The sequence below is a fragment of the Globicephala melas genome, chromosome 7 (assembly GCF_963455315.2).
Source record: "Globicephala melas chromosome 7, mGloMel1.2, whole genome shotgun sequence".
Taxonomy (NCBI): domain Eukaryota; kingdom Metazoa; phylum Chordata; class Mammalia; order Artiodactyla; family Delphinidae; genus Globicephala; species Globicephala melas.
The window spans coordinates 80,614,228-80,641,578 of record NC_083320.1 but is presented as its reverse complement, the minus strand read 5'-3'; the positions used below and the strand labels follow the sequence as shown (position 1 = coordinate 80,641,578).

At 40.7% G+C, this 27,351-nt stretch overlaps 1 protein-coding gene and 1 long non-coding RNA gene across 2 annotated transcripts in view; one reads left to right on the top strand and one right to left on the bottom strand.

The window, feature by feature from the left end:
- Positions 1–27,351, bottom strand: part of LOC115851071 (uncharacterized) — a 137,766-nt gene that overhangs the window by 3,234 nt on the left and 107,181 nt on the right. The gene's annotated exons all lie outside the window — the stretch shown is intronic.
- LYPD6B (LY6/PLAUR domain containing 6B) overlaps positions 1–27,351 on the top strand; it is a 233,098-nt gene that overhangs the window by 190,691 nt on the left and 15,056 nt on the right. The window contains exons 2-4 of the mRNA XM_030852812.2: positions 3,829–3,887; positions 22,828–22,980; positions 26,035–26,133. Coding sequence (XP_030708672.1) covers positions 22,866–22,980; positions 26,035–26,133 — 214 coding nt within the window. The 5' untranslated portion in view covers positions 3,829–3,887; positions 22,828–22,865. The remainder of the gene's footprint in view (positions 1–3,828; positions 3,888–22,827; positions 22,981–26,034; positions 26,134–27,351) is intronic.

The following is a 27,351-nucleotide window of genomic DNA, read 5'->3' as shown; positions in this document are numbered from 1 at the left end:
ATTTTGGGTCAAGGGTAAATACATTTGAAATTTTAATAATGTTACCAAATTGCTCTTTGGAGTCACATTCCCGCCAGCAATATATGAAAATGACTGATTTCCCATGGCCTCCTCAAAAGAATATTAGAAAACATTTTTATCTATCAGACTAGTCAAAATCTGGAATTTATGAAGTATACTTTTAATTTACATTTCTCCTGTTTGAAAAGATGCTCAACTTTTCTCATGTTGTTTAAAGGCCATTTTGTTCATTTTTCTATGAAATGTCTATTAATGTTCTTTGTTACTTTTTCTGTTGGGTTACTGATAATTTTCTTACCGATTTTTACTAGCTCTTTCCATATTAGCGAGATTATCCATTGTTTTGTCTGTGACATGAGTTGAAAATATTTCCCCCAGTTTATTTGTTTTTTTTTACTTTGCTTATAATTTTTTTTTTTTTTTGGCATACAGAAGGTATTGTTGTTTGATGTAATTGAATTAATCAAACTTTAATTTTATACTTTCTGGGTCTTTTTTTTTTTTTTTTTGTGGTACACAGGCCTCCCAGTGTTGTGGCCTCTCCCGTTGTGGAGCACAGGCTCCGGACGCGCAGGCTCAGCGGCCGTGGCTCATGGGCCCAGGTGCTCTGCGGCATGTGGGATCTTCCCGGACCGGGTCACGAACCCATGTCCCCTGCATCGGCAGGCGGACTCTCAACCACTACGCCACCAGGGAAGCCCTTTCTGGGTTTTTAATCATAGTCAGAATGGCCCTTCCCCACTCCTAGGAAGTCACTCATATTTTCTTGTGTTTTTTTTTTCTTTTTTAATTTATTTTGTTGAAGTATAGTTGATTTACAATGTTGTGTTAATTTCTGCTGTACAGCAAAGTGATTCAGTTATACATATATATACATTCTTTTTCATATTCTTTTCCATTATGGGTTTATCATCACAGGATATTGAATATAGTTCCCTGTGCTATACAGTAGGACCTTGTTTTTTTTTTTTTCAATTTCATTTTTGGCTGCGTTGGGTCTTTGTTGCTGCACACGGGCTTTCTCTAGTTGCGGCGAGCGGGGACTACTCTTCATTGCGGTGCACGGGCTTCTCATCGCGGTGGCTTTTCTTGTTGCGGAGCACGGTCTCTAGGCATGCAGGCTTCAGTAGTTGTGGCTTACGGGCTCTAGAGTGCAGGCTCAGTAGTTGTGGCACGGGAATTTTCTCGTATTTTTAAGAACCCATTTTATTACAGAAAATTTTAAGCATACACAAATTAGAAAATAGTATAATAAACCTCAATTACATGTCATCCAGCTTCAACAATTAGGGGTATTTTGCCAATCTTGTTTTATCTTATCCTCCCATCCATTTTGAGAATATTTGAAGCAAACCCTAGACATTATATTTTCTTTATAAGTATATCAATATATATCAATAACATGTAAGAACTTTTTAGAACATAACTTCTATAACATTATTATACCAATAATTCCTTAAGATTATCCAATACTATTCTGTGTTCACATTTTCTTTTCTGGAACTTTTATGGCTTTGTTTTCTATGTGTATAGTATGAGGTGTGTACTAACCTTATATTTTTCCTGGCTACCCAGTTGTCCCAACTCAGCTTCTTGAAGTGTATTCTTACCTTACTGGTTTGAGATGCCACCTTTACCGTATAACAAATTCCCATGTGTATTTGAGTCTATTTCCAGACCTTCTATTGTTCCATTTGTCTGTCTACTCAAATGTTACTACTATACTGTTTTATTTACTGTGGCATTAGAGAATGTTTTAATGTCTTTCAGGACTAGTCATTCCCTAAATGAAATAGTAAGTCATCTACTCCAATTTATGCTATTCAAAAATGGCAGAAAATTATAGTTTATAGTCCAGCCTCGTCAGATCTGGTGATTTAGAAATCAGCAAGGAGTGGGAGTAGAATGTGTGAGCATACATGTGGTCCCTAAGGAAAGTAAGAGTAATAACACTATAGGAAAGTAAATAGTAATAACATAAAAGTTTGAAACCTGGGGCAGGTCCTCATCTGGAGGTGGGAGGAGAAAGCAGAACCAGCAAAGGATAAAGGACATAGTTTTGGTGGTTGAAGCGTGCTTCTCCCTTGGAAGTAGCCAATCCTGGTTCTCTTTGGCTAAGTCAGAAAGGCCTACAGTAGAGAAAGTTGCAGGGCTGGCTGTGTACCTGCCCTAGGGAACCAATCAGAGACGCAAATCATGTTGCAGAGCCGAGAGGGCCCAGATGAAGTGTGTGGAGGCGCTGTGCCATCACTGTGCTCCGGGCAGTTCACAGGCCTGGGCAGCCAATAACCCTGAACTCCAGGGCTGCCTGGGTGCTGGTTTGTGCCTCTGAAGATGCGAGAGTGAACCTTACGAGGCCTTTCCCAGGCAAAGGATGAAGCTGTATTATTCTGAGCCCTCTTTCCAGGAGACAGTATTAGTTCTAGCTAACAAGATACCTTTACTGGAAAAGGTCTGAGAGAGAGGACTTCTGGTACGAGTTATCGTGGGAGAGACGTCTAAAGTATTTAGCAGGGGCAAATCATAATACCTTTTATCCTTTTGAAATGCATGTGTCTGCTGGGACTCTGCGCCTTCACAAAAGCCCAGAGAATGATAAGGTGGTCAAAGCAGGGTGTGTGTGTGTGTGTGTGTGTGTGTGTGTGTGTGTGTGTGTGTGTGTGTGTGTGTGTGTGTGTGTGTGTGTGTGTGTGTGTGTGTGTGTGTGTGTGTGTGTGTGTGTGTGTGTGTGTGTGTGTGTGTGTGTGTGTGTGTGTGTGTGTGTGTGTGTGTGTGTGTGTGTGTGTGTGTGTGTGTGTGTGTGTGTGTGTGTGTGTGTGTGTGTGTGTGTGTGTGTGTAGGCCTGGATCCGGAGCAGGTGGAGACTGAACGGGGATGACTACAGAATGACTTCATCCCCGGCAGACACCCTTAATAGCCCATGGCACAGCTCCTAACCTCCTCATCCCCATTTCCTCCTTATAACCTGCAGGTGAACACACCTGCTTACCTCACGGGGATGTGGGGAAGATTAATTAGTTTCAGATGGGAAAGTTCTTGGCTGCTGAGTCATGCGGTGTAGTGAGCGTGCTAATTTGAGGCTGCACAGCCAGGAGTTGCCTGCTGCCCAAATGCAGGCCGCAAAGGGTAAATGGAAATTGGTCGTCATCAGAGTCAGGGGAGTGGACTTTGCAGACTGAATGGGTGAAGTCAGCCTTGTTTGGGCATATTCAACGATTCCTTACTCAGTGTCTACCCTGTGCAAGTGGTAACGGGCAGCCATGATGGGGGCAGGAGGAGTGATGGCCCTGAGGTGCAGGCATTGCTGGGGCGGCTGTTAGTCCCAGTGGAAGACCGTGGCCTAGAATTGTGATTCTGGGGACGAGAAGTCATCTTTGCCATCAACGATGTGAGCTGGGCGTCAGTTGTAGTCGGCTCCACATTCCGGCGTACTCTGAATAATAAGGGTGATCAGCGCTCCCTCAGTCCCCTCACTTTCCAGATGCCAACCTTACCAAATCCCTAAGCTAGTCTTCTCTCCTAGGTGTTTGCAGTGAAAAGAATCTTTGTGTTCATTAACAAAAGGGGAAGAGAAAAGAGACCCCTCTTTTGGCCTCTTTGTCTTCTGTTGTTGCATGCTGCTGCTTTACAAAGTACGTTTAAGGTGTGTTTTATTTTAAGCACAAGGTAAAAGGGACTATTTCAGGCATTATCACAGAACACTTTCTATGCAATAAGGGGTTTTATGGTCTGGAAATTGGTACAGAATATGGATGAGATCTCAATGTACATTTCAAGCTGAACTCTTTCTTTTTTTTTTTCTTTCAGGTGTCCTTGAGTGAGGGTAGCAGGGAGTGAAAGAGGAGGAGAAAAGAAAATTAAGAAAGGTGAGTATGAGTAAATCTGGAAGGTGAAGTGAAGGGCTTCTCTGGGCAAATGAGGCTGCTAAGACCATTATCCCAATAGGAAGGTTTGGGACTGTGGAAGGTGAGAGGTAACCAGAGAATAATCAGAGGCAGTTCAGGAAAAGGTCCTTAATTTAAGTGACAAGCCCATTGTCATGTAAAAATAGTGTTGTTTCTTGAAATACAAGATTTTAAGAAAGGAGAATAGGGCAAAGCACCATTGTGTTAATATGAAATTCTGGTTTTCAGTGAATTTATTTTTATTTTATTAAAAAAATTATACAATTTTTAAAGGTTACTTTGCATTTATAGTTATTACAAAATATTGGCTATATTTCCTGTGTTGTACAATACATCCTTGAGCCTATTTTATTTATTTATTAAAAATTTACCATTTTATTTATTATTTTTTTAAATTAATTTATTTTTTGGCTGCATGGGGTCTTCGTTGCTGCATGTGGGCTTTCTCTAGTTGCAGCAAGCGGGGGCTACTCTTGGTTGCAGTGCACAGGTTTCTCATTGTGGTGGCTTCTCTGTTGTAGAACATGGGCTCTAGGCACACGAGCTTTAGTAGTTGTGGCACATGGGCTCAGTAGTTGTGGCTCACGGGCTCTAGAGCACAGGCTCAGTAGTTGTGGCACATGGGCTTAGTTGCTCTGCGGCATGTGGGATCTTCCCGGGCCAGGGCTCAAACCCATGTCCCCTTCATTGGCAGGCAGATTCTTAACCACTGCACCACCAGTCTCTTGAGCCTATTTTAAACACAAGAGTTTGTACCTTCCACTCCTCCACCCCTATATTGCCCCTCCCATCCAACCCCCACTGGTAACCACTAGGTTGTTCTCTACATCTGTGAGTCTGCTTCTTTTTTGTTACATTCACTAGTATATTTTTTAGACTCCACATATAAATGATATCATGCAGTATTGCTTTCTTTTTCTGACATATTTCACTTAGCATGATGCCCTCCAAGTCCATCCATGTTGCTAAAAATGGCAAAATTTCATTCTTTTTTATGGCTGAGTAGTATTCCACTGTATATCTGTACCACTTTTTCTTTATCTGTTCATCTGCTGATGGACACTTAGATTGCTTCAATATCTTGGCAATTGTAAATAATGCTGATGTGAACACTGGGGTGTGTGCATCTTACTGAATTAGTGTTTTTGTTTTTTTCTGATATATACCCAGGAGTGGAATTGTGGGTCATACGGTAGCTCTATTTTTAGCTTTTGAGAAACCTTAATACTCTTTTCCACAGTGGCTGCACCAATTTACATTCCCACCGACAGTGTACAAGGGTTCCTTTTTCTCCATATCCTTGCCAACATTTGTTATTTGGGTTCTTATTGGTGATAGTCATTTTGACAGATGTGAGATGACATCTAATTGTAGTTTCTATATGCATTTCTCTAATAATTAGCAATGTGGAGCTTCTTTTCATGTGCCTATTGGCCATCTGCATGTCCTCTTTGGAAGAATGTCTGTCGAGTTCTTCTCATTTTTTAATCAGGTTGTTTATTTTTTGATATTGAGTTCTGTGATCTATTCATAAATGTTGGATATTAATCGCTTATCAATCATATCATTTGCAAATATTTTCTCCCATTCAATATGTTGTCTTTTCATTTTGTCAGTTGTTCCTTTGCTGTGCAAACTCTTTTAAGTTTAATTAGGTTCCATTTGTTTATTTTTGCTTTTATCTCCTTTAATTTAGGAGACAGATCCAAAAAAATATCGCTGCGATTTATATCAAAGACTCTTCTGCCTAAGTTTTCCTCTAAGAGTTTTATCGTTTTGGTCTTACTTTTAGGTCTTTAATCCAGTTTGAGTTTATTTTTATATATGGTATGAGGGAATGTTCTAATTTCATTGTTTTACATGTAGCTGTCCAGTTTTCCCAGCACCACTTACTGAAGAAACTGTCTTTTCTCCATTGTATATTTTTGCCACCTTTATCGTAGTTTGACTATAAGTGTGTGGGTTTATTTCTGGGTTTTCTATCCTGTTCTGATCTATGTGTCTGTTTTTGTGCCAATATCACACTATTTTGATTACTGTAGCTTTGTAGTATAGCCTGAAGTCAAGGAGTGTGATTCCTCCAGCTCTGTTCTTCTTTCTCAAGATTGTGCTATTCAGGGTCTTTTGTGTTTCCATACAAATTGTAAATTTTTTTGTTCTAGTTCTGTGAAAAATGCCATTGGTAGTTTGATAGGGATTGCCTTGGGTAGTATGATCATTTTAACAGTGTTGATTCTTCCAATCCAAGAACATGGTGTATCTCTCCACCTGTTTGTATCATCTTTAATTTCTTTCATCAGTGTCTTATAGTTTTCCACATACAGGTCTTCTGTCTCCCTAGGTAGGTTTATTCCTAGGTATTTTATTCTTTTTGTTGCAGTGGTAAATGGGAGTGTTTCCTTAATTTCTCTTTTCAGATTTTTCATCATTAGTGAATACGAATGCAAGAGATTTCTGTGCATTAATGTTGTATCCTGCTACTTTACCAAATTCATTGATTAGCTCTAGTAGTTTTCTGGTAGCATCTTTAGGATTCTCTATAGTATCATGTTATCTGCAAACAGTGACAGCTTTACTTCGTCTTTTCCAATTTGGATTCCTTTTATTTCTTTTTCTTCTCTGATTGCTGTGGCTAAAACTTCCAAAACTATGTTGAATAATAGTGGTGAGATTGGACAACCTTGTCTTGTTCCTGATCTTACTGGAAATGCTTTCAGTTTTTCACTATTGAGAATGATGTTGGCTGTGGGTTTGTCATATATGGCCTTTATTATGTTGAGGTTAAGTTCCCTCTATGCCTACTTTTTGGAGGGTTTTTATCATAAATGGGTGTTGAATTTTGTCAAAAGCTTTTTCTGCATCTATTGAGATGATCATATGGTTTTTCTCCTTCAATTTGTTAATATGGTGTATCACATTGATTGATTTGCATATGTTGAAGAATCCTTGCATCCCTGAGGTAAACCCCACTTGATCATGGTGTATGATCCTTTTAATGTGCTGTTAGATTCTGTTTGCTAGTATTTTGTTGAGGATTTTTGCATCTATGTTCAGCAGTGATATTGGCCTGTAGTTTTCTTTCTTTGTGACATCTTTGTCTGGTTTTGGTATCAGGGTGATGGTGGCCTCGCAGAATGAGTTTGGAAGTGTTCCCCCCTCTGCTAATTTGATAATTTGACAAGGATTGCATTGAGTCTGTAGAGTGCCTTGAGCAGTATAGTCATATAAACAGTATTTATTCTTCCAATAAAGAACATGGTATATATCTTTCTACCTGTTTGTGTAGTCTTCAATTTATTTCATCAGTGCCTTACAGTTTTCAGAGTACAGGTCTTTTTGCCTCCTTAGGTATATTTATTCCCAGGTATTTTATTCTTTCTGATGCTATGGTAAATGGGATTGTTTCCTTAATTTCCCTTTCAATATGGATACTTCAGTATTAATGTAGAGAAATTCAGATTTCTGTATATTAATTTTGTATCCTGCAACATTATTGAATTCATTAATGAGCTCTAGTAGTTTTCTGGTAGTGTCTTCAGGATTTTCTATGTATAGTGTCATGTCATCTGCAAACAGTGACAGTTTTAAGTCTTCCTTTCTAACTTGGTTACTTTGTTTTTCTTCATTGATTCCTGTGGCTAGGACTTACAAAACTATGTTGAATAAAAGTGGTGAGAGTGGGCATCCTTGTCTTGTTCCTGATCTTAGAGGAAATGCTTTCAGCTTTTCACTGTTGAGTATGATTTTATCTGTGGGTTTGCCTTTATTATGTTGAGGTAGGTTCCCTCTGTGTCCACTTTCTGAAGAGTTTTTATTATAAATGGATGTTGAATTTTATAGCTTTTTCTACATCTTTTGAGATGATTGTATGGCTTTTGAAGAACAAATTCTTCAATTTGTTAATGTGGTGTATCACACTAATTGATTTGCAGTTATTGAAAATCCCTTGCATCCCTGGGATAAATCCCACTTGATCATGGTGTATGATCCTTTTAATGCATTGTTGTATTTGGTTTGCTCGTATTTTATTGAGGATTTTTGTGTGTTCGTCAGTGATACTGGCCTGTAATTTTTTTTTTGGGGGGGGATCTCTTTTTGGTTTTGGTGATGGTGGCCTCATAGAATGAGTTCAGAAGTGTTCCTTCCTCTGCAGTTTTTTGGAATAGTTTCAGAAGGGTAAGCATTAATTCTTCTCTAAATGTTTGGCGAAATTCACCTGTGAAGTCATCTGGTCCTGGACTTTTGTTTGTTGAGGTTTTTAAATTACTGATTCAGTTTCATTACTGGTAATTGGTCTTTTCATATTTTCTATTCCTGGTTCAGTTTTGGGAGATTGTACCTTTCCAAGAATTTGTCCATTTCTTCTAGGTTGTCCATTTTATTGGCATATAGTAGTCTGTAATAGTCTCTTACGATTTTTTGTATTTCTATGGTGTCAGCTGTAATGTCTCCTTTTTCATTTCTGATTTTATTGATTTGGGCCCTCTTCATTTTTTCTTGATGAGTCTGGCTGAAGGTTTATCAATTTTGTTTATCTTTTCAAAGAACCAGCTCATTGATTTTTTTTTTTTTTTTGGTCTCTATTTCATTGACTTCTGCTCTGATCTTTATGATTTCTTTCCTTCTAATAACTTTGGGTTTTGTTCATTCTTCTTTTTCTAGTTCCTTTAGATGTAAGGTTAGGGTATTTATGAGATTTTTCTTGTTCTCTGAGGTATGCTTGTATTGCTATAAACTTCCTTCTTAGAACCTTTTGCTGTGTCCCATGGGTATTTGATTGTTGTGTTTTCATTTTCTTTTGCCTCTAGGTATGTTTTGATTTCCTCTTTGATTTCTTCAATGATCCATTGGTTGTTTAGTAGCATATTGTTTAACCTCCATGTGTTTGTGTTTTCTGCAGTTTTTTTCTTGTAGTTGATTTCTAATCTCGTAACATTGTGGTCAAAAAGGTGCGTGATTTGACTTCAGTTTTCTTAAATCTACCAATGCTTGTTTTGTGGCCTAGCATGTGATCTATCCTGGATCCTGTTCAATGTGCTCCTGAAAAGAATGTATATTCTGCTGCTTTCAGATGGAATGCTCTCTATATATCAAGTAATTCCATTTAGTCTAATGTGGTTTTTAAGGCCTGTGTTTCCTTACTGATTTTCTGTCTCGGTGATCTGTCCATTGATATAAGTAGGGTGTTAAAGTCCCCTACCGTATTGTATCATTGTTGATTTCTCCTTTTATGTCTGTTAATATTTGCCTTAAATATTTAGGTGCTTCTGTGTTGGGTGCATATATATATTTACAATTGTTATATCTTCTGGGATTGATCCTTTGATCATTATGTAGTGTGTTGCTTTGTCTCTTGTAACAGTCTTTATTTTAAAGTCTATTTTGCCTGATACATGTATTGCTACTCTGGCTTTCCTTGATTTCCATTTGTATGGAATACTTTTTTCCAACCCCTCATTTTCCGTCTATATGTGTCTCTAGATCTGAAATGAGTCTCTCTAGGCAGCATATATATGAGTCTTGTTTTTGTATCCATTCAGCCACTCTATGTCTTTTGGTTGGAGTATTTAACCTGACTACATTTAAGGTAATTATCGATATGTATGTTCTTATTGCCCTTTTGTTAATTGTTTTGTATTTGTCTTTATAGGTCTTTTCCCCCCTTTCTTCTTTTTTTATTCTCCTGTGATTTGATGACTATATTTAGTGTTAAGTTTGGATTCCTTTTCCTTTCTTGTATGTATATCTATTATGGATGTTTGGTTTGTGGTTATCATGAGGTTTTTCTATAGCAGTCTCTCTCTATATATATATATTGTTTTAAGTTGCCGATCTCTTAATTTCAAATGCATTTTTAAAACTCTGCATTTGTACTCTGCAGGCCCTCATGATTACTGGCTGCTGGTTAGCAGGGCCTGGTCACGAGGAGGCTGGCTGCAGAACCCCAGGGGTCCTATGGCTAGTTTTGGCTCACCAATGGCCAGAGTCAGGGTCCTGAAGACTCCACAGCTGTTGGCCACCCACTGGTGGGTGAGGCCAGGTCCTGGAGTTAGTGCTGGACCACTGGTAGACAGAGCTGTTTCCTGTAGTCTGGCTGCAGGGCCCAGGGATCTCAGATCTCATTTCAGATTGTTTGGGGGGTGGTGTTCCTGACACAGTTGGGTACGGGGTCTGTGGTGTCCTGAAGTTTGCATTGGCCTGCTCGTGGACAGGGCCAGGACCTGGGCCCAGCTGTTCCCAGGTTAAGATCTGGCCTGCTGCGAGCAGGAGCCGCAGGCTGTGGGATTGTAGTTTTCTCGCTTCTGGTGTCTGCCCCCTGGTGGATGAGGCTGGTCTAGAGGCTTTTGCAGGCTTCCTGGAGAGAAGGGCCAGTGCCTGCCCACCGGGGGGCGGAGCTGTGTCTTGGCCCTTTGGTAGGCAGGGCTGTATCTAGGGTGTTTTTAGAGGCAGCTGTGAGCTCAGGAAATCTTAAGGCAGCCTGTCATCTGTTGATGGATAGGGATGTGTCTCTGTCCAGTTAGTTGTTTGGCCTGCGGCATCCCAGTACTGGTGCCTAAAGGCTGTTGGGTGGGGCCAGGTCTTGAGCCAAGATGGCAGCTGCCATCAGCAGTGTTCATGGGTAGAATGTTCCCCAGTATGGCTGCCACCATTGTCTATGTCCCCTGCGTGAGCCGCAGCCATCCCTCACCTCTCCAGGAGACTCTCCCAGACAAGCAGGTAGGTCTGGCCCAGGGTCCTATCAAATTACTGCTTTTGCCTTGGGTCCTGGTATGTGTGAGATTTTGGGTAGGCCCTTTAAGAATGAAATCTCTATTTCCCTGAGTTCTGTGAGGCTCCCAAAATTAACCCCTTGGCCTTCAAAGCCGAATGCTCTAGGGTATCATCTTTCTGATGCAGGACCCCCCCAGGCTGGGGAGCCTGACAGGGGGCCTAGAAGTCTCATGCCTGTGGAAGAGCCTCTGCAATATAATTCTCCAGTTTGTGGGTCGCCCACCCTGGGGTATGGAATTTGATTATATCTTGAGTTTGCCTTTGCTACTTGTCTTGTGGTTCCTTCTTTATGCCTTTAGTTGGAGAAGATCTTTTCTGGTAGCTTCTAGTCTTTTTTTTTATGGGTGGTTGTTCTGCAGAGGTTGTTTTGGTGTGCTCATGAGAGGAGGTGAGCTCAGGGTCTTTCTACTCCCCCATCTTGGCCCCTCTCCTCTGTGAATTTATTTAAATAAACTTACATCTCTGTGTAGATATGTGTTAGGTTCTATGATGCTGCAAGAGTGCAGCCTTGAATACACTAAAGCTTCCGTGGGCTTCAGTGCTATGTTCAATGTGTTCATTTTTCTCAGCTCTTTTATTGAGGTTCAGGAATCTTGCCCCCCACCCTTCTCCTTATTTAGTGATGTTCTTCAGTGATGGTAGCAGCAGAAAAAGCTGCATTTTGGTGGGCTTGTAATATTTGCATGGGATTATAGAATAATTTTCAGCTGGATTTTTCTTGTTGATATTCTCATTTGCTTTTTAAAGACTTCAGTCTCACCTTGATTGGTTTGTAGCATAAATCCAATTGTTGGTTTTTTATGACATAAGAGTAACAACTGTTCTTATGCTCTTCTGGTAAAGTCATTGCAGCTGTTCGTATTAATACCTGCTGTAACAGCAAGTCCTGATGCTCTGGTTCAGTCTGGCTCTTTTCCTGGTGTTTTGAGACTGGATTCAAGGCTTAGTCAGGGTCCTGGCAGGAATGAGATGGCATATTCAGACTGGTGTTACTTAAGAGAATGAATAAGGGGCTGTTTACAGTGGTGTGGGTTCACCTAGTCTTCATAGCTGGCAACAGAGAGAAGCCATTTAGTAACTTCCCCAGTCTCACTCTCTGCCCACCCTCTGATCTGCCAGTTTCTGCCATTGGCCAAACGAAGCTGAAAGCCGGTGGAAAAGGGAGCTGTGTGCCTGGTCTTCATAGCTTGGCTTCCCAGGGCACAGAGCAGGGTGCACAAGGTTGGAGGGTGGGGCTACAGGAGCAAGAGGTGAAAGCCCAGCAGGGTTCACCTCCTTTCACCCTTTTAGGATAGCTTGGGAAGATCGTGTGGTCATAGCATATTTAAGGCCTAACCTAGTGTGTGCTGAACCACATGTGAATAGGCCATCAGTGGGCAGAACTTCAGTTGTTGAAAATAGAGTTCTCACAATCTTCACATCGTTCACCTAAAATCGAAGTGAACAGTGAACATGGAAATGGAAATGGAAATTCTGTTGGTGGAAAAGATAGAAAAGCTTTACTTTTTTTTTTTTTTTTTTTTTAAAGGTAAGGCCTGCAAGTGTGTGAGTCCTTTAGAGACCTTTAGCCCATCTCAAGGCAAGGATTGGAGCTGCCGTGCCCACCCCAGTGCTCAGCAAGGAGGGCAGTCTTGTGTCCCCAAATGAACCCCATGCTTTTTTCAGGGTGGGGACTATTCCATGGGGTGGAGTGGACACAAAGTTTTCATGAGGGAGAAATACTGAAATTGGGCCTTTAAAGAGTGAGAAATACAAGGTAATGACACATGTGAGAGCACAGAGACTTGCTTTCTCGAGCACACGTCATGAGAACTGCCTTTTCTTTATGAGCGTAGACAAAGAATACAGATTTATCAGAAAGAAGATAAATGAAAATGTTCCACTGAGGCCTAAATATTGTGCCCACATATATTCTAGAGTAGTTTTCTTAAAATCTGTCTCCAGAGGAGTTTTACATTCTTCTCTCATATATGCTCAGATAATCATAGTATTTGAGAGCTGAAAATATGTGTATTGAATTTCAGTCTTAAATCTCGCCAGATACAGCGTAATCGTAACGATACTGGCTGGTATGTTATTCACTGAGAAACCATAAATCTCTATTTTTAGCTTTTAAATTTATTTAATAATTTGAAAAAGCAGCAATGGGTAGGGACTTATTCCTTGTCCTTTAATTCCCACAACTCTCTGCAAAATAGATATTTAATATCTCTATTTTACTGATAGGAAACTGAACCTCAGAGCTGTACAGGGATCAGCCAGAAGTAATAGATCCAACTAGTGACAGGATCAGAATTTGCTCCCATGCCTGAGTGCCCCGTCCATTCTCCCCCCATTATACTAGGCAGCGTTTACACTTGACTTTACCCTTGTGGGACTGTGAACCATTGCTTAAGCGTCGTTTTTCATGTTGCAATGGAAACACTATTTAATGCACATACTTTTTCAGTTTCCTCTGGGAATATAAAATTATGCACATATATATCTTTATATATGTACATTTCCTTCTGCTCCAAGTGGTAATAGTGACAATTTATAGAGCAGATGACATGCTGTAACTTTGTTATATATGTAGAATGCAGAAATTTTTTTATTAGGATTGCTTTTATAAGCTTGTCAGCTTCCAGAGAGTTCTTTGAATAATCTGTTCTGGATTTTGTGACTGTGCAAAGAAGTCAGCACGATAATCTTTTGCCATTGCGTGTAGTCTATTGTTGGTTTTCAAGTGCCCTTCTGTTTCAGAATGATAGCCATGAACGTGTTCTTGTATAATACATTTTTAGATATAGAATCAGGAATAATTTGAGCTAGTGTTATAAACAGTGGTCAGTGACATAAAGCCTCAGCACAGAAGAAGGACAGGACGAATGCATAGTAAGAGTTCTGCATCCTAAAGCTCTCCCAAATGACAGATAACGGTGCAGGTGCTGAAAGCATTGGACGTGATTGGTAATACAGTCTCTTAACAGAGTTCTAGGGATTCTTTATCACCTGGCACATAGTGCTTAAGCAGTGAATTCATTCAATAAGATACGTGTATTCGTGTGTATATGCAGATGCACATACACATACGTAAACACACACACACACACATATCCAGATGAACTTGTCATCTAAGATTTCTGCTTTGGTACAGATATTCCATCATATTAGAATATATACAGAGAGATTCAAATGAGAGACACATCTGTGTGTATACACTCTAGTTTTATGGTCATTTTTCTACCTCAGCTGAGACTAAATGAAGTCAGAAGTGCTAGCCGTCACCTGCACGTCTAGTGACCTTGAAAGCTATTTTCTCAGTTGAGTTCTATCTTCACGCATGAGTGCTATTTTCACACGAGTGCCATGTGTTTGAGAATGCATCTTTGGGGTGGTTCTCCTCCACTCAACAATTATAGAATAATGGATCCTTAGCCAGCTGTCGGACATTTCAGCCTAGATTTCTATTATGTGAACTTTGATTGGTTATTAAAAGAAATGAGTTCAGTACAGCAAGCAAGGATAGGGAACATAAAAACGATGTCTTCCGTGCCCAGCCTCTGTTGCCACTCAGTTTATATCCTTGCAGTTCTGCTGGTAGAATCACCCATTAACAGCACCAACACCTGTGTGCCTGCAGCTCTCCCGCAGAACTTCTGTCCAGTTATTGTATCTTCCTCTCAAATTTAAAAATACCCCTCTCACACAGAAAAGAAAATAATCTCTCTCATTTGCCTGCCTGGCAGTGGAAATATCTTTGTAAAATTACCTCTTAATATTATGCCTTTGGCTTTTTTAAAGAAACGGCCAAATGAGAGATGCATCTGGAGCTCTTCAAAACAAATTTCGGGCATTATCCATGTGTTGTTTGCTGCTCTCTGTATAAACACGCATAGGGACCACTAATTTGAGAATTAAGGATCAGGGGGAGTTTTCTTTTTACAAATAATGAGAATGTTAATGAGAATGTGTGTTCCATGTGTGTCTCTCTTGGCTCCTGGGAAGTACAGAGCAAAGCGTGACATACAGCAGAGGAACACCATTCATAGAAGGGCTTAGGATCTTTATTTTCCTCTCATCCAATATGGTTTTGACTCCATATTTTGAGAGGTTTAATGCATAAATGACTTGGCATCAGCCTCCTAAAAATCATTTATGGAAGCAAACTGGGTAAAAATTATTCCACCTATGTGAAGGATACTCTCAAATATAATCAATTAACATAGTTTTATTAGATTCCTACCATTTGTCCACATAGTTCAATACAACATGACAAACCAATCTTGATTCTTTTTAAAAGGAGTCCTGTTTCTAACTCCTAAACATCTAATCTTGTTCACATGGAGTTCTTACCTTCTTATTCTTCTGTGTCATGACAGCCTTCTCAAAAAGATGTAAAATTGTATCTTTGACAAAAATGCAGGACTTCCCTGGTGGCGCAGTGGTTAAGAATCCGCCTGCCAATGCAGGGGACACGGGTTTGAGCCCTGGTCCAGGAAGATCCCACATGCCGTGGAGCAACTAAGTCCATGTGCCACAACGACCGAGCCTGCACTCTAGAGCCCGCAAGCCACAACTACTGGGCCCGCATGCCACAACTACTGAAACCCACACGCCTAGAGCCCGTGCTCTGCAACAAGAGAAGCCACCGCAGTAAGAAGCCTGTGCACCGCACGAAGAGTAGCCGCCGCTCGTGCAACTAGAGGAAGCCCGCGCGCAGCAACGAAGACCCAACGCAGCCCAAAATAAGTAAATAAAATAAATTTATTTTTTTTTTGCGGTACGCGGGCCTCTCACCGTTGTGGCCTCTCCCGTTGCGGAGCACCAGCTCGGGACACACAGGCTCAGCGGCCATGGCTCACGGGCCCAGCCGCTCCGCGGCATGTGGGATTTTCCCGGACCGGGGCACGAACCTGCGTCCCCTGCATCGGCAAGCGGACTCTCAACCACTGCGCCACCAGGGAAGCCCTAAATTTATTTTTTTTAAATGCAGCTGAAAAGCTATTACTTTGGAAGTGTCTTTTAGCTTTTTCTTAAAATTTGAATCACGTTTAAAAAGATGTCTTTAAAATTGATGAGACTATTTCTTCACCCAAATTACACACTTATGGGCCCTGTATTAATTCACAATTGATTTGCATAATGAAGTTATTTTAATAATAGCACTGTTTTAGACATTATCTTGTATCACAGTTGCATGTAGTGGGAAAAACTCCCATCTTTAGCACTGCAAAATGCACAGCTTTATGTTTAGAAATGAGATACTCAGTTCTGTGAGTCTTTGATCCTGTGCTTTATGAGATTTTTTTTTTAAGTTTTACTTTAAAAGAGTATAGCAGAAATCTGAAATATTATGATATTGTATTACATTTATGACTTTTTATGGCATAACTAAAGTCTTCATTAATATCCTTCCCCTAAAATCATAGAATATTAGAAGTGAAAGGAACCTTGGCAGTCATTCATTCCAACTTCTCACTTGGTTGCGATAGAGAGAACTTCTGAATCTTCTTAAGAAATGAGTGCAGAGAACTCAACACAGTTTACTAGATTTGGTCCAGCTGGTGTGGAATGGAATTGGACAGTTATATCCCTTGATCTGATCTCTATTCTCCTGCTAATGTTACCTGAAAAAGCCTGGGGGGAGGGAGGGAAGGGAGAGAACATGTCTTCAACATCTCTAAGTAAAATGTACATTACCTATGTAATTGCACTCAATCCACACAGTTTAGAAATGTTACCTACACGACTCTAAGCCTCGCTTGTCTTAGTGGCAAACGGGGACAATATTTCTTAACTCTGCGGTTGCCTGATTACTAAATGTAGAACCAGAATTTTATCCTAGGTCTACTTGACTCAAAAGTCCATTGTTTTCCCCCCTCAAAGATGACTGTATTAACTCTTGACAGTCACAGCTCACTAGTGGTTCACGTTGACTTTTGGGCTCCAATAACGTGTGACAGCACAGGGACTGTGTCTCTCTTATTCAGTGTTGTATACTAAGTGCTCAGCACAGTACTAGTATGAATGCATGACTTATGATCATGCTGCTTTCAAGATGTGGACAAGCAGGACTGAGAGGTTGAATCATGATTCTATTTTTCCCTACTGAATGTTATTATGCAAGAGTAGATAGAATCCATGGTACTCCACGGAGATTTTTGTATTTTCAGATGAACATGATGGATGGAGCATAAGCTAAATTCTCTCTTGTATTTTGCTTCAGGCACATAGAAATGCTAAATTCAATATCTTTAAAATTAATATTTAAACTTAGCGGGGAAAAGAAACTCTTCATGTACCGGAGCAGAGAATCTGTCAGAGAAGGTAACAGCTGAGCCGCAGGAGCTGGGCTCTCAGTGCCCAGGCGAGGTTCCCCTCAAGGAAGAGAGCTGGAGCAGAGTCTCAGCTTAGATCCCGTGATGCTCTTCCCAAATTTAATGAGAAGCAGAGTATCTCCATTGGCCAACCTCTCCTAATAGCCAGAAGCAAGTAGTACCACCCTTGGAATGGATGGTAAAGGTTTCCGTCAGATTTCTCCTTTTCAGAGGAGTGTTTTCATCTTTTCCACTGTTTCTGAGTAAAATTCCAGCACTCATGTTGAATTTCCTCTTTGCCTTCTATTCTTTTTACAGGGGAGCCAGGCCTATTAGGTTGTCATTAAAGCGTCTTACTGTGGGATAAGTGATGCTTGCAGGAAGGTGTGAATGCGAGTGTTGATAGGCATGTTGGACTTAGGAGAGCTGCTCCCCTTAAATTATGTACTTCATTTGTTTTATTGGCAGTGCAGGTTGGCCTGGTGCTTGCTGACTCATGATTAGCAATTGTGCAGGAAGTGCCAGTATGTACCACCTCTGCTTGGCCTCTTCTGTTTCACGTCTCCTTTTGATTCCATCATTTCTTTATCATCTTTGGATGCTCTGGCAGCTCCTTACTGCCCACAGCCTTTGTCTTACTTGCTAAGAAAGGTGCTCCTTATATAGGTCATAGCTAATGATGTTGGTTCTATTCCCAGACGTACTCATTGACTATCTACCATGTGCTGAGAGTATGGGCCTAGGGAATATAAAAAGTAATGTAGTCCTCTTCCTACCTCAAAAGAGTTTGAGGTCAAGGATGTGTCACGTCCTCAGGCCCGCACGTTCCCCAAGGAAGCTTAAAAATGCCACATATAGGAGGAGATGATGGCCATGGCTCAGCCCTGGGAAATAGTCATGCTTGTGGACCAAGGGCCACGTAGGTCCTTGACTCCGGGCAGTAGCGGGCCATTCTCACTTGGGGTTTCCTAAATTTACGAATCTGGCTACCTGCTGTTCCCTGGAATGCCTGAGAGTTGCCTACCCCTGTTGTATCCCTACCAATGCACCTTGCAAAAATCCCTTCCCTCTCGGCAAAGCAGCACACTGCATTCTGGAACAAAAATTAATGTACCTTCCGAAGAGAGGACTCATAAAATAAAGACCAGCACCACGGGTGAGGGGTTTCTGACAAGGTCTACTCTCTGGGAAAGATGGATGATGGTAATGCGCTGTGTCTGGGGAGGAACGTTTTGAGGTACCCTTGAGTTTGAGAAGTGTGGCCCAGATACCTAACATGGATGTGGAGCTTTCTAAGAAAACATCTAAGTTACAGGAGGCCAAATCGTAACGGCCATATTCTGAGTCAGCAAGCAGCTGTTCTTATTAACCATTATGTAGGTCTCAGATTCCTTTGAGAGACTCAACCCAGGGGGAAAATATGTATGGACACAATTTTGCAAATAACCTTAAGAAGCTCACAGGTCCCCTCTCCCCCATATGAAGAGCTCTGCTCTATGTGATGGTCCTAGAGAAAGTACCAGAATGGTTTAGTCTAGCTTGTATTGAAGATTTTTTTTCCTTCTGGGGCAGAATACAAGCTCTGCTATAACCTTGTTCTGCTAGAAAGATTGCAACAAGAGCCTACTCAGCAAAGTTTCAGCAGATAATTTTTAGTTCAGAGTCTCCGTGAAATGATTCCAAATGTAAAACAATTTTCAGATACTATAGTCATTTGCTTTTTCATTATCCTAACGTCTTTTCGTTGTGAAAAAATAAAGCAGTCATGTTAACACAAACCTATATACTGAAAGACAGAGATAAATATAGGTGCTTGGGAGAAAAGCAGTATGTAGTGATAGATTATAAAGCATGCTCTGGAAAATGTGACATACTGTTATTTAGTGCTGTCTTCATTTGACAGGTAAAACCTTTGCAGTTTTGGAGGATTTTGATAGAATAAGGCTATGCTGTTTTAACTAAAAATGGAAATGAAAATACATCTAGTCTATATGGAAGCAATATTCTTGTGGTATGTTTTTCACTATTTTCATCTTCTGTGCTAGAACAAGCTGTGCGGACATGTTTTGAGGGGATGCTGTTTCAGGCCATGCAAGGATCTTGGCATGTACTGCCCCTGAACCCCCCCTGTCCTGTTATATAATAGTAATGAGACCATCCTCCCTACAGTGCTCTTTCCAGGAAAGGAGAAACCAAAACACAAGTCTAATTCTTGGGTTTGTTGTTCATTCAGTCGTTTTTTAAGTCTTCTGTCATCCATTCAGAAGAAGCTTTGTGGTGTATCTGAGCTCTGTATTCCTCCTGGAAGAAAGGAATGCACTCTTACTTGCCTTCCTTTCTTCCACGAGCTAGAAATAAGGCTAGGTGTTTGGGACCACTTACTACTCTCCAAAGCTTTCTTGAGAGTATTTTTCAAAACTAGATAATGTAAATTCGAACAGTTTCTTGACTTTGCAGGACCTGAAATCCTTGCCACGGCTTGCCAAGTGCGTGTGTGGCCTGACCCCACTGGCTTGGCTTTGTCTCTTTCCCCCTTTCTCATGCTCTCATCACGCTGGCTGCTTTCTGAGTTCCCCCGACGAGGCACACTTCTTCCCAACTGAGGACCTTGGTTTCTTTTCCCTTGATTCTTTGCTTGGACGCTTTCTTCTCAACATTTAATTCACCTGTGCACATGTCACCTACTCAGATGTACCGGGCCCACCATATATATAAAGCAGGTCCTGCTATTCACTAACATATCACCTTATTTTTCCTCCACAGAGTTTATGACGATCAGAAAGTATGGTCTTTTCCATATTTACTGGCTGTCTTCTCCCTCTAAAATGCAGATTGCTTGAGAGCAAAGACCTTGTTGGGGATCTAGTGGTAAAAACATCTGTTATGTACGAGGTGTCAATAATGGTATGTTGAATGAATGAATGGGCTTTTGTCTCACTGAGATTATGTGAGGAAAATCAGGCGTTCTGAATTGTGATCCCAAAGTATTTGGGGATTTGTTCATCATGATAAATGCTTACGTAAGAATTAGCAAAATGCCAAGCACGTAGCAAATTAGTTCAAGTGCTTTATATGTATTAACTAATTTAATTCCTATAACCCTATGAGGTACATATTATTGTTATTACTCCCATTTTATAGATGCAAAAATTGTGATACAGGGAAGTTAAGGAACTTGCACGAAGCTACACAGATTGTAGGTCTGAAGGCAGGTACATGAGCCAATGAATGCTCTTTACCAGCGAACAGAGAGTGCTTGATAAATACAGCTTTGACCTTGTGCCCAGCACTGGCTGAGTGCTTTGTATGCATGGTGTCACTCAGTCCTCAGCTCCACACTATGAAATAGGGACTGTCATTATGCCTGTTCTGCAGATGGGGAAGCTGAGGTTTGGAAAGCTTAAGCAACTTGTCTCAATTTCCATAGTCGCTTAGTGATGCAAAAGGGACTTGAATGTAGATAATGAATGCTGTGATCTCAGGCATCCTCTCCACGTTACAAGAGCACTTGTGGGTGGCTCTTGGAACACAGTCATTTTCAGGCTTGTGAGAGAGGGATTAGTCTCCCTCATTCAAAAGGTCTCCACTGGTGTCAAGAAGGGGTATCAGTTACTTGGCTACAGATTCATAACGAATACGGAACAGTCCAACTCAGAGAAATGAATAGGGAAGCAGAATTTGTGTCAGTATAACCACTGGTCTGTAAGGAATTATAGAGTTGGTTAAGTGTTCATTTCTTCAGAAAGAGCATAACAGTAGGATTTAGAAACTTGATAACTGTGAAAGGTCAATTTTCGTTTCTAAAATGAACAAGGACAGAATTAGAAATATATTGGTGTATCACTAGGTCCGATTCCGTACTGAGCTGAAATGCAGTGTACAAAGTTTAGCACTACTGTTTTGTGAAACTTACCAGGCTTTTCACCCTGAGTCCTTCCTTAGGGACTCAGTTCTCTCAGTAGCAAAATCATCTGTAGGGATGATATGATGTCGTGGGTACATTCTGTCTGATTTTCAGCTCATTCTCTATAGGTAGGCATTATTAACCACCCATACGAAACCAGTATACCCACAACACAAGAGGGGGGGGCATAAAATCCCTAGAACTTATGCATTCTTACCCTGGCTTCAAAGAAAGTATCCATGTGAAGGATTATGGTTGCATTTGTGGACATCAAACTTTTTTTCTTTGGAAGACTCCCTAAACCCCCTGAGACCTATTGATTCAGCAAGAAGAAAACAGGTTCAGCATGCATATATATATATATATATATATATATATATATATATATATATATATATATATAAAACAATTTATATATTTATTTTTGGCCACGCCTAGTTCCCCAACCAGGGATCAAACCCATGCCCCCTGCAGTGGAAGCATGGAATCTGAGCCACTGGACTGCCAGGGGAGTCCCTAGCCAATATATATATATATTTTTTTTGCGGTACGCGGGCCCCCCCACTGCCGTGGCCCCTCCCGCCGTGGAGCACAGGCTCCGGACGCGCAGGCCCAGCGGCCATGGCTCACGGGCCCAGCCGCCCCGCAGCATGCGGGACCCTCCTGGACCGGGGCACGAACCCACGCCCCCCACATCGGCAGGCGGACTCCCAACCACTGCGCCACCAGGGAAGCCCCTAGCCAATATTTTTGAACCCTAAGATAGCATTTTCACAGAACTTGTATTACAGGTGCTCTTATGCAAGCAGTTCTATGTGATCCTACCTGAGCCTCTAACTTGATGCTCACAATTACCCAAATGTGTGGGCAGGGCGGGTGTTATTAAGCCACCTTACAGATGAAGAAATGGAGGTTAATAGAGTTTAAAGAGCTTGCCCACGGTCAGGCCACTAATAATAGCAGAGCTAGCACCTGAACCAAAGTCTTTGGACTCCAAGTTACTTACTTTTTCTACTGGCTCACACCTCCCCCTTCTCAAAGAGAACCTGCTGGTGGTGATGTTCCAGGTTCCGAGCATGTCTCCTGAAGATTTCCTTACTAGCAGGTCTGCTGCTAGAGGGTGGAACCTGTGGGGCTTAACATGGAACACCTTACTCAGTGCTGTGTGCACATCTGTTGTTTCACTGGGTTTTGGCCCTGCTGTCTTTAAGTGGCCGAAAGTGATGAACAGTATCTGTGGGCCAGGACTAACGTTATATGTATGGTTTTCAAACAACTGTTATTCTGTTTCCTTGAGAACCACCTGGCTGCTTCTCCTTGCTCCCGAAGTGACGGAAACAGGTGGGGACGGCATTTCATGGTTACCCTTATTTCTCTTCTCAGTGTCTGTGTGTTCTGGGATCCAGCAGAGACTTTGTTTCTCAAACTGGTTGCCCTTTTACTCAGTGTCCTTCCTGCTGCTCCAACTTTTATTGTTTCTTCCAAGTTTTGAAAGAGTTGCAAAATTCATCAACCATAGGTATTTAACTCAGGGGATGGAATTTCAGACAGGTGGTTCTGTAACTTCAGCTGAGCATGCCTCTGAACCGACCTGTGGTTGTTCAAAGATCAGGTGGTTCAGCACGAAGTAAGCCAGCCCACTGAGGCAGCAGTGGAAGGGGGCGCAGCCAGGCCAGGACTGCTGCTTGATCTCCAGGAACCCAGGCCACTGGGCGTCCTGCAGAGTGCAGAGGCCTGCCCAGTAAAAGGCAGCAACTGCTCAACTTTCATCTGATGGGGAAGAATGCAGTTTACTCACAGGTGCTGGCCCTACAGAACAAGTAGATTGTTGAATATATTTGAATAATCAAGCTTTCCAAACAAGCAAAACGTACTCCTAGTGATGTATAAAATGCAAATAAACTCAACCAGTCTCTTTTCGCTGCAGGTGTATGAGTTTTGGACTTTTCCACACCCAGGGTCAGAATGCCGCTCCTCTGTCATGCCCTCACTGTAGCTGTGGTCCAGACCTTTATCTTCTCAGAAAACCGGGCATTTGCCAAGAACATCAACTTCTATAACGTGCGGCCTCCTCTTGACCGTAAGTAGTGGTTGTCACCATCACTGGTGATGGGGGGGGTGGGGTCAGAGTAACTGTTTGAAGTCCCTGCTTCCCTATAGTAACTTTGCCTTTTCCGGAACGTTTGGTTTATACCCAGCGTAAATCAGAAAGTCTTCACTACTTCCATGAGTAAGGGTAACACATGGTGACAGAAATGTTCTCAATTTCTTTAAAATGGTTTGGCTTCCTGCTGAAGTCTCAAAAGGGTTCTTGTTTAAAATAATCTTCTGAACACTGTCCATAAGAATGGCTCAGCAGGAGAAATTCAGTGTTCTTTGTTGATCTCTTCCTTGGAGAAGGATATTGACTGTAGGAAGCTTCTGCATAAATTATATATACTTTCAAATGGCCATTAACAATTTTGAAAACAGATTAGCATGTTTGAAATTTGGAGGGGAGTACTATTTAGATTTTCATTAATATTATGCACAGTCACTATATATACATATATAAAATATATATATATTTAGTAATTCCAAGAATCTATTCTAAGGTCATTAGCCATTTGAAGAGAAAATGCATTTAAAAAGACTTTTAATGAAGCATGAACATATATATATAATCTCACCTCCTTTCTCTCCAGACAAGTAAAACTTCTCTGATATACTTTACAGAGGATTTGTTATAGATGAAAATTGTTTCGTGGAAATGTGAATGCCAGTGGTTCCCACATCTGTAAGAGTATCAGAATCGCAATAAAAGCGTTTAAAACTACATATTCCTGGGTCCCTTCTCCCGAGATTCAGTAGTCAGGAGGGTGGTATGCAGAATATTGTTTTTCCCTTTTCCCCCTCTTCTTTTTAGAAAAGTTCTCCTGATGCTGTTGATACACAGCCAGGTTTGGGAACCACTGTCTTTATACTCCTAAAGGAGGACTACTCATACTCCATACTCCTGTATGATTACCATTCTGCATTTTGTGTTTTGTTTTTAAGGACATTCAGTCATTAGTAGGTGTCTGTGTACGCACGTATATACTACACAACCATATACATAATAGCCCACACACATCTTGAACTATCATTTATTACAAATTTCTAAATTGATAGTGATCATATACTGATAGCTTAATGGCATAGCATAGACATACTTTTCATAAAATCTACATTACTGACAAATTTGTAACCTTTTATAAGAAAAAATTATTAAAGAGAAAAAAGTAATATCTGATTACTACAGAAAATTCCAAAGAGACAGGAAATGTGTAGAAGAAAACAGAATTTATTCATAATCCCAAGATTCAGAGGGAGCTCTTCTTTCCATTTTTGAATACAGCTGACCCTTGAACAACGCGGGTTTGAACTGCCTGGGTCCACTTACATGTGGATTTTTTCCCCATTGTCCATACTCTAGTACTACATGGTCTGCAGAGGGCCATATGCAGGGCCGACTATAAATTACATGAGGATTTTCAACTGCATGGCAGGTTGGCGCCCCTGACCTCCACGTTGTTCAAGGGTCAACTGTGTTTCCTTCTACTGTTCTTGCTCTGTATGTGTATTTAACTTCGTGACAGAGATCACACAAATTTAATTTTGCAGTAGCTTTTATTTGTTTACATTGTGTTTTGAATATTTTTCCATGACTTTGAAAGTATTTTAATGTCTTACATTAAAAATGTTTTTACTCACACTATGTGAGTAAACTATTTCCCCAAGCTTTATACTGGCCCCCCACGAGTGCACGCACACACACTCTCACAAGCAGGCTAAATGTTAACGCTTCATTGAAAATCTTTTTAAATGAAGTTTCCTCTTCAGTTGGCGAATGACCTTAGAATAGATGCTTAGAATTACTAAATCAAAAAGGTTGTGCCAGTTTATACATTAACTATTTACCTACCAGCATTGAGTTTTAGTATTTTTTAAACTGTGCTGAATTGATAGGTGAAAATGGATTTCATTATTTCATTATTTATTTACTTACCTAATTCACTTTTATGCATAGGCAAAACTGAAATGTATTGCAAGAACTACTTTCATGTCCTCTGAACTTCAGCTTTTGATATTTTGCTCTTGTTTTATGCACTGCTTTCTAATTATCATCCCAACTTAGGGATGGTTTGGGTTACCTTGATCTGTGTCTGTTTCATTCTCCAAAAATAGGAGAACTGAAAGTTTCATACAGGGCTTTATACTCTGGCCTATAGAGAAATGTCAAATTTATTGTACTTTTGACTTCTCACCCAACAAAATAACAAGATACAAGGCAGGAAAAAGAAAGCATAAAGGAAAAAAAGAACATACTAGTTGTTCTCAATCCAGACTGCTGGCGGCTCATAATTCCTCCTTTCAGTAACACTCCTGCCTGAGAACAAGGGCCTGAGAATTACTATCATCCTTCTATTAAATGTTACATTCCTGCAAGAGGTCTAATGTTGGGATAACTGACATATATCAAATGAGATTATTTGTTTGAAGTTAAGTGTAGCTGTAATGCAAGTACATATGGATGGAAACCAACCTGGTTTTTGATGTGCCAGGGACTCTACTAGATATTTTTCTTGCAACCTGCTGTTTAATCTTTATCTCTGCAAGTCATGGGGATCTTCACTGTCACTATTATTGTAAATACTATTATTTCTTAGAGGTTAAAAAATCATACAACTAATTAGTGAGAAGCACAGAATTCAAGCTTAGGTTAATGTGACTCCAGTTCTTTTCAGGGCCGATACTATATCAAAGTATTGGTCCCAATATTGCCACCGTCTTTGCCTGTCCACTCAACCCTCACTTATCCCCAAGTTATAAATTATAATAGAACAATACCATGGATATTTAAAAGTGGCTCATAGAATCATTTGCATTACTCTGTAGTAGATATTCATAGATGAAATATTCAAAGAAAAGGGAATAAAGAAAATTCCCCAACGTGTGGCAGTTAAGCCCAGCTCCATAGAAACAGAAATTGTAAGGATAATGACTTGTAACTTTCATTTGATCTAGTGAAAGTTGCTAACTTTATGCCATATTTGATGTTTGAAAAAAATTTTTAACCATACTGTTTCCCTTTCCATTTTTTTTTTTTTTAAAGCGACACCATTTCCAAACAGCTTCAAGTGTTTTACCTGTGAAAATGCAGGGGATAATTATAACTGCAATCGATGGGCAGAAGACAAATGGTGCCCACAAAGTAAGTGTGCTGAGTTTGGAACTCTTTGGTGATCAGACCTCATTTAGATCTCTCTTAACTGGCCCTGAGCAGAGGCATCTTATGTGATGAGATTAGCAAACCAGCAGGCCGATGATGTTCTATAGAAATCAGAGATTTTTTTGACGAGACTATCCAGACATCAGACTACTCTGAGAGTACATGGAAACTGATGCATAGCCTCAATTTGTAGTTGTATGGGCTTTGAGGAAGAATTTCTTAATATTTACCAGGGAGAACAAATAGACCACAGTGTTGACTAGGGCATTCTAAGAATGTCAGAAATGCTTGATGATACTGCTAGAAAAGTCCTACTTACTGGCTAAGGCAAAGGAAGGTTTTTGTACTCTTGAGATACACTGATGCTTGAGAAACTCATTCATTTATTCAACGAACATTTGAGCATCTTTTTAGTTCGTTTAGTTCCCTGGTAGATCCCCAGTGCCTAATCCAGTGCCTAGACCATATTAGGTGCTCAGTAAATATTGACAGAATGAAGGGATGCCTTTGACTAGGTAGTCAGGAAATCTTCTCTGAGGAATATACATTTGAACTGAGAACCGAATGACCAAAACGAGTCAGCTGCGTGGACATCTGCAGGAAGAGCATGCCAGGAAGAGGGAACAGCAGGTGCAAAGGCAAGATTTGGCTTCCTCTGTGAACAGGACTGGGATGTGCAGCATCTTATTTGTTCTGATAAGAAGTTTGGATTTCATTGTAAATGTGATGGGAAGGGAGTAGGGTGTTTAAGCCGTGGAGTACAAGATGCTAGGTGTGTTCTAAAATATTTCTCTGGCTGCTGAGTGCAGAATGGATGGTTGGGCACAAGAGAAGAAGGGGACACCAAATGGGGTCTTTCATTGTTTTGGGGCAGGAGAAGATGATGACTTGGACTAAACTTGGAGGTAAAGCAGACAGGGTGTGCTGATGGATGAGCTGTAATTGAAAAGCTCTACTTAGAATAAGGAGATCAGGCTATTTGGATTATAGGATGCACTGTTTTTTTAGGTTTTCAGATGTAAAAAGCCAACAAAAACAAAACTCTTCCCAGACTTAGAGATTACCAGTTTGGGTCTACTATTACCTTGAATCTTTTGGAAATTTCTGTATCACATTATGGCAGTGGAATAGCCTTACCTCTTCCAGATGATGCCAAACTGTAGAACCAAGAAATAGTATATACACTGGAGACCTCTCCTG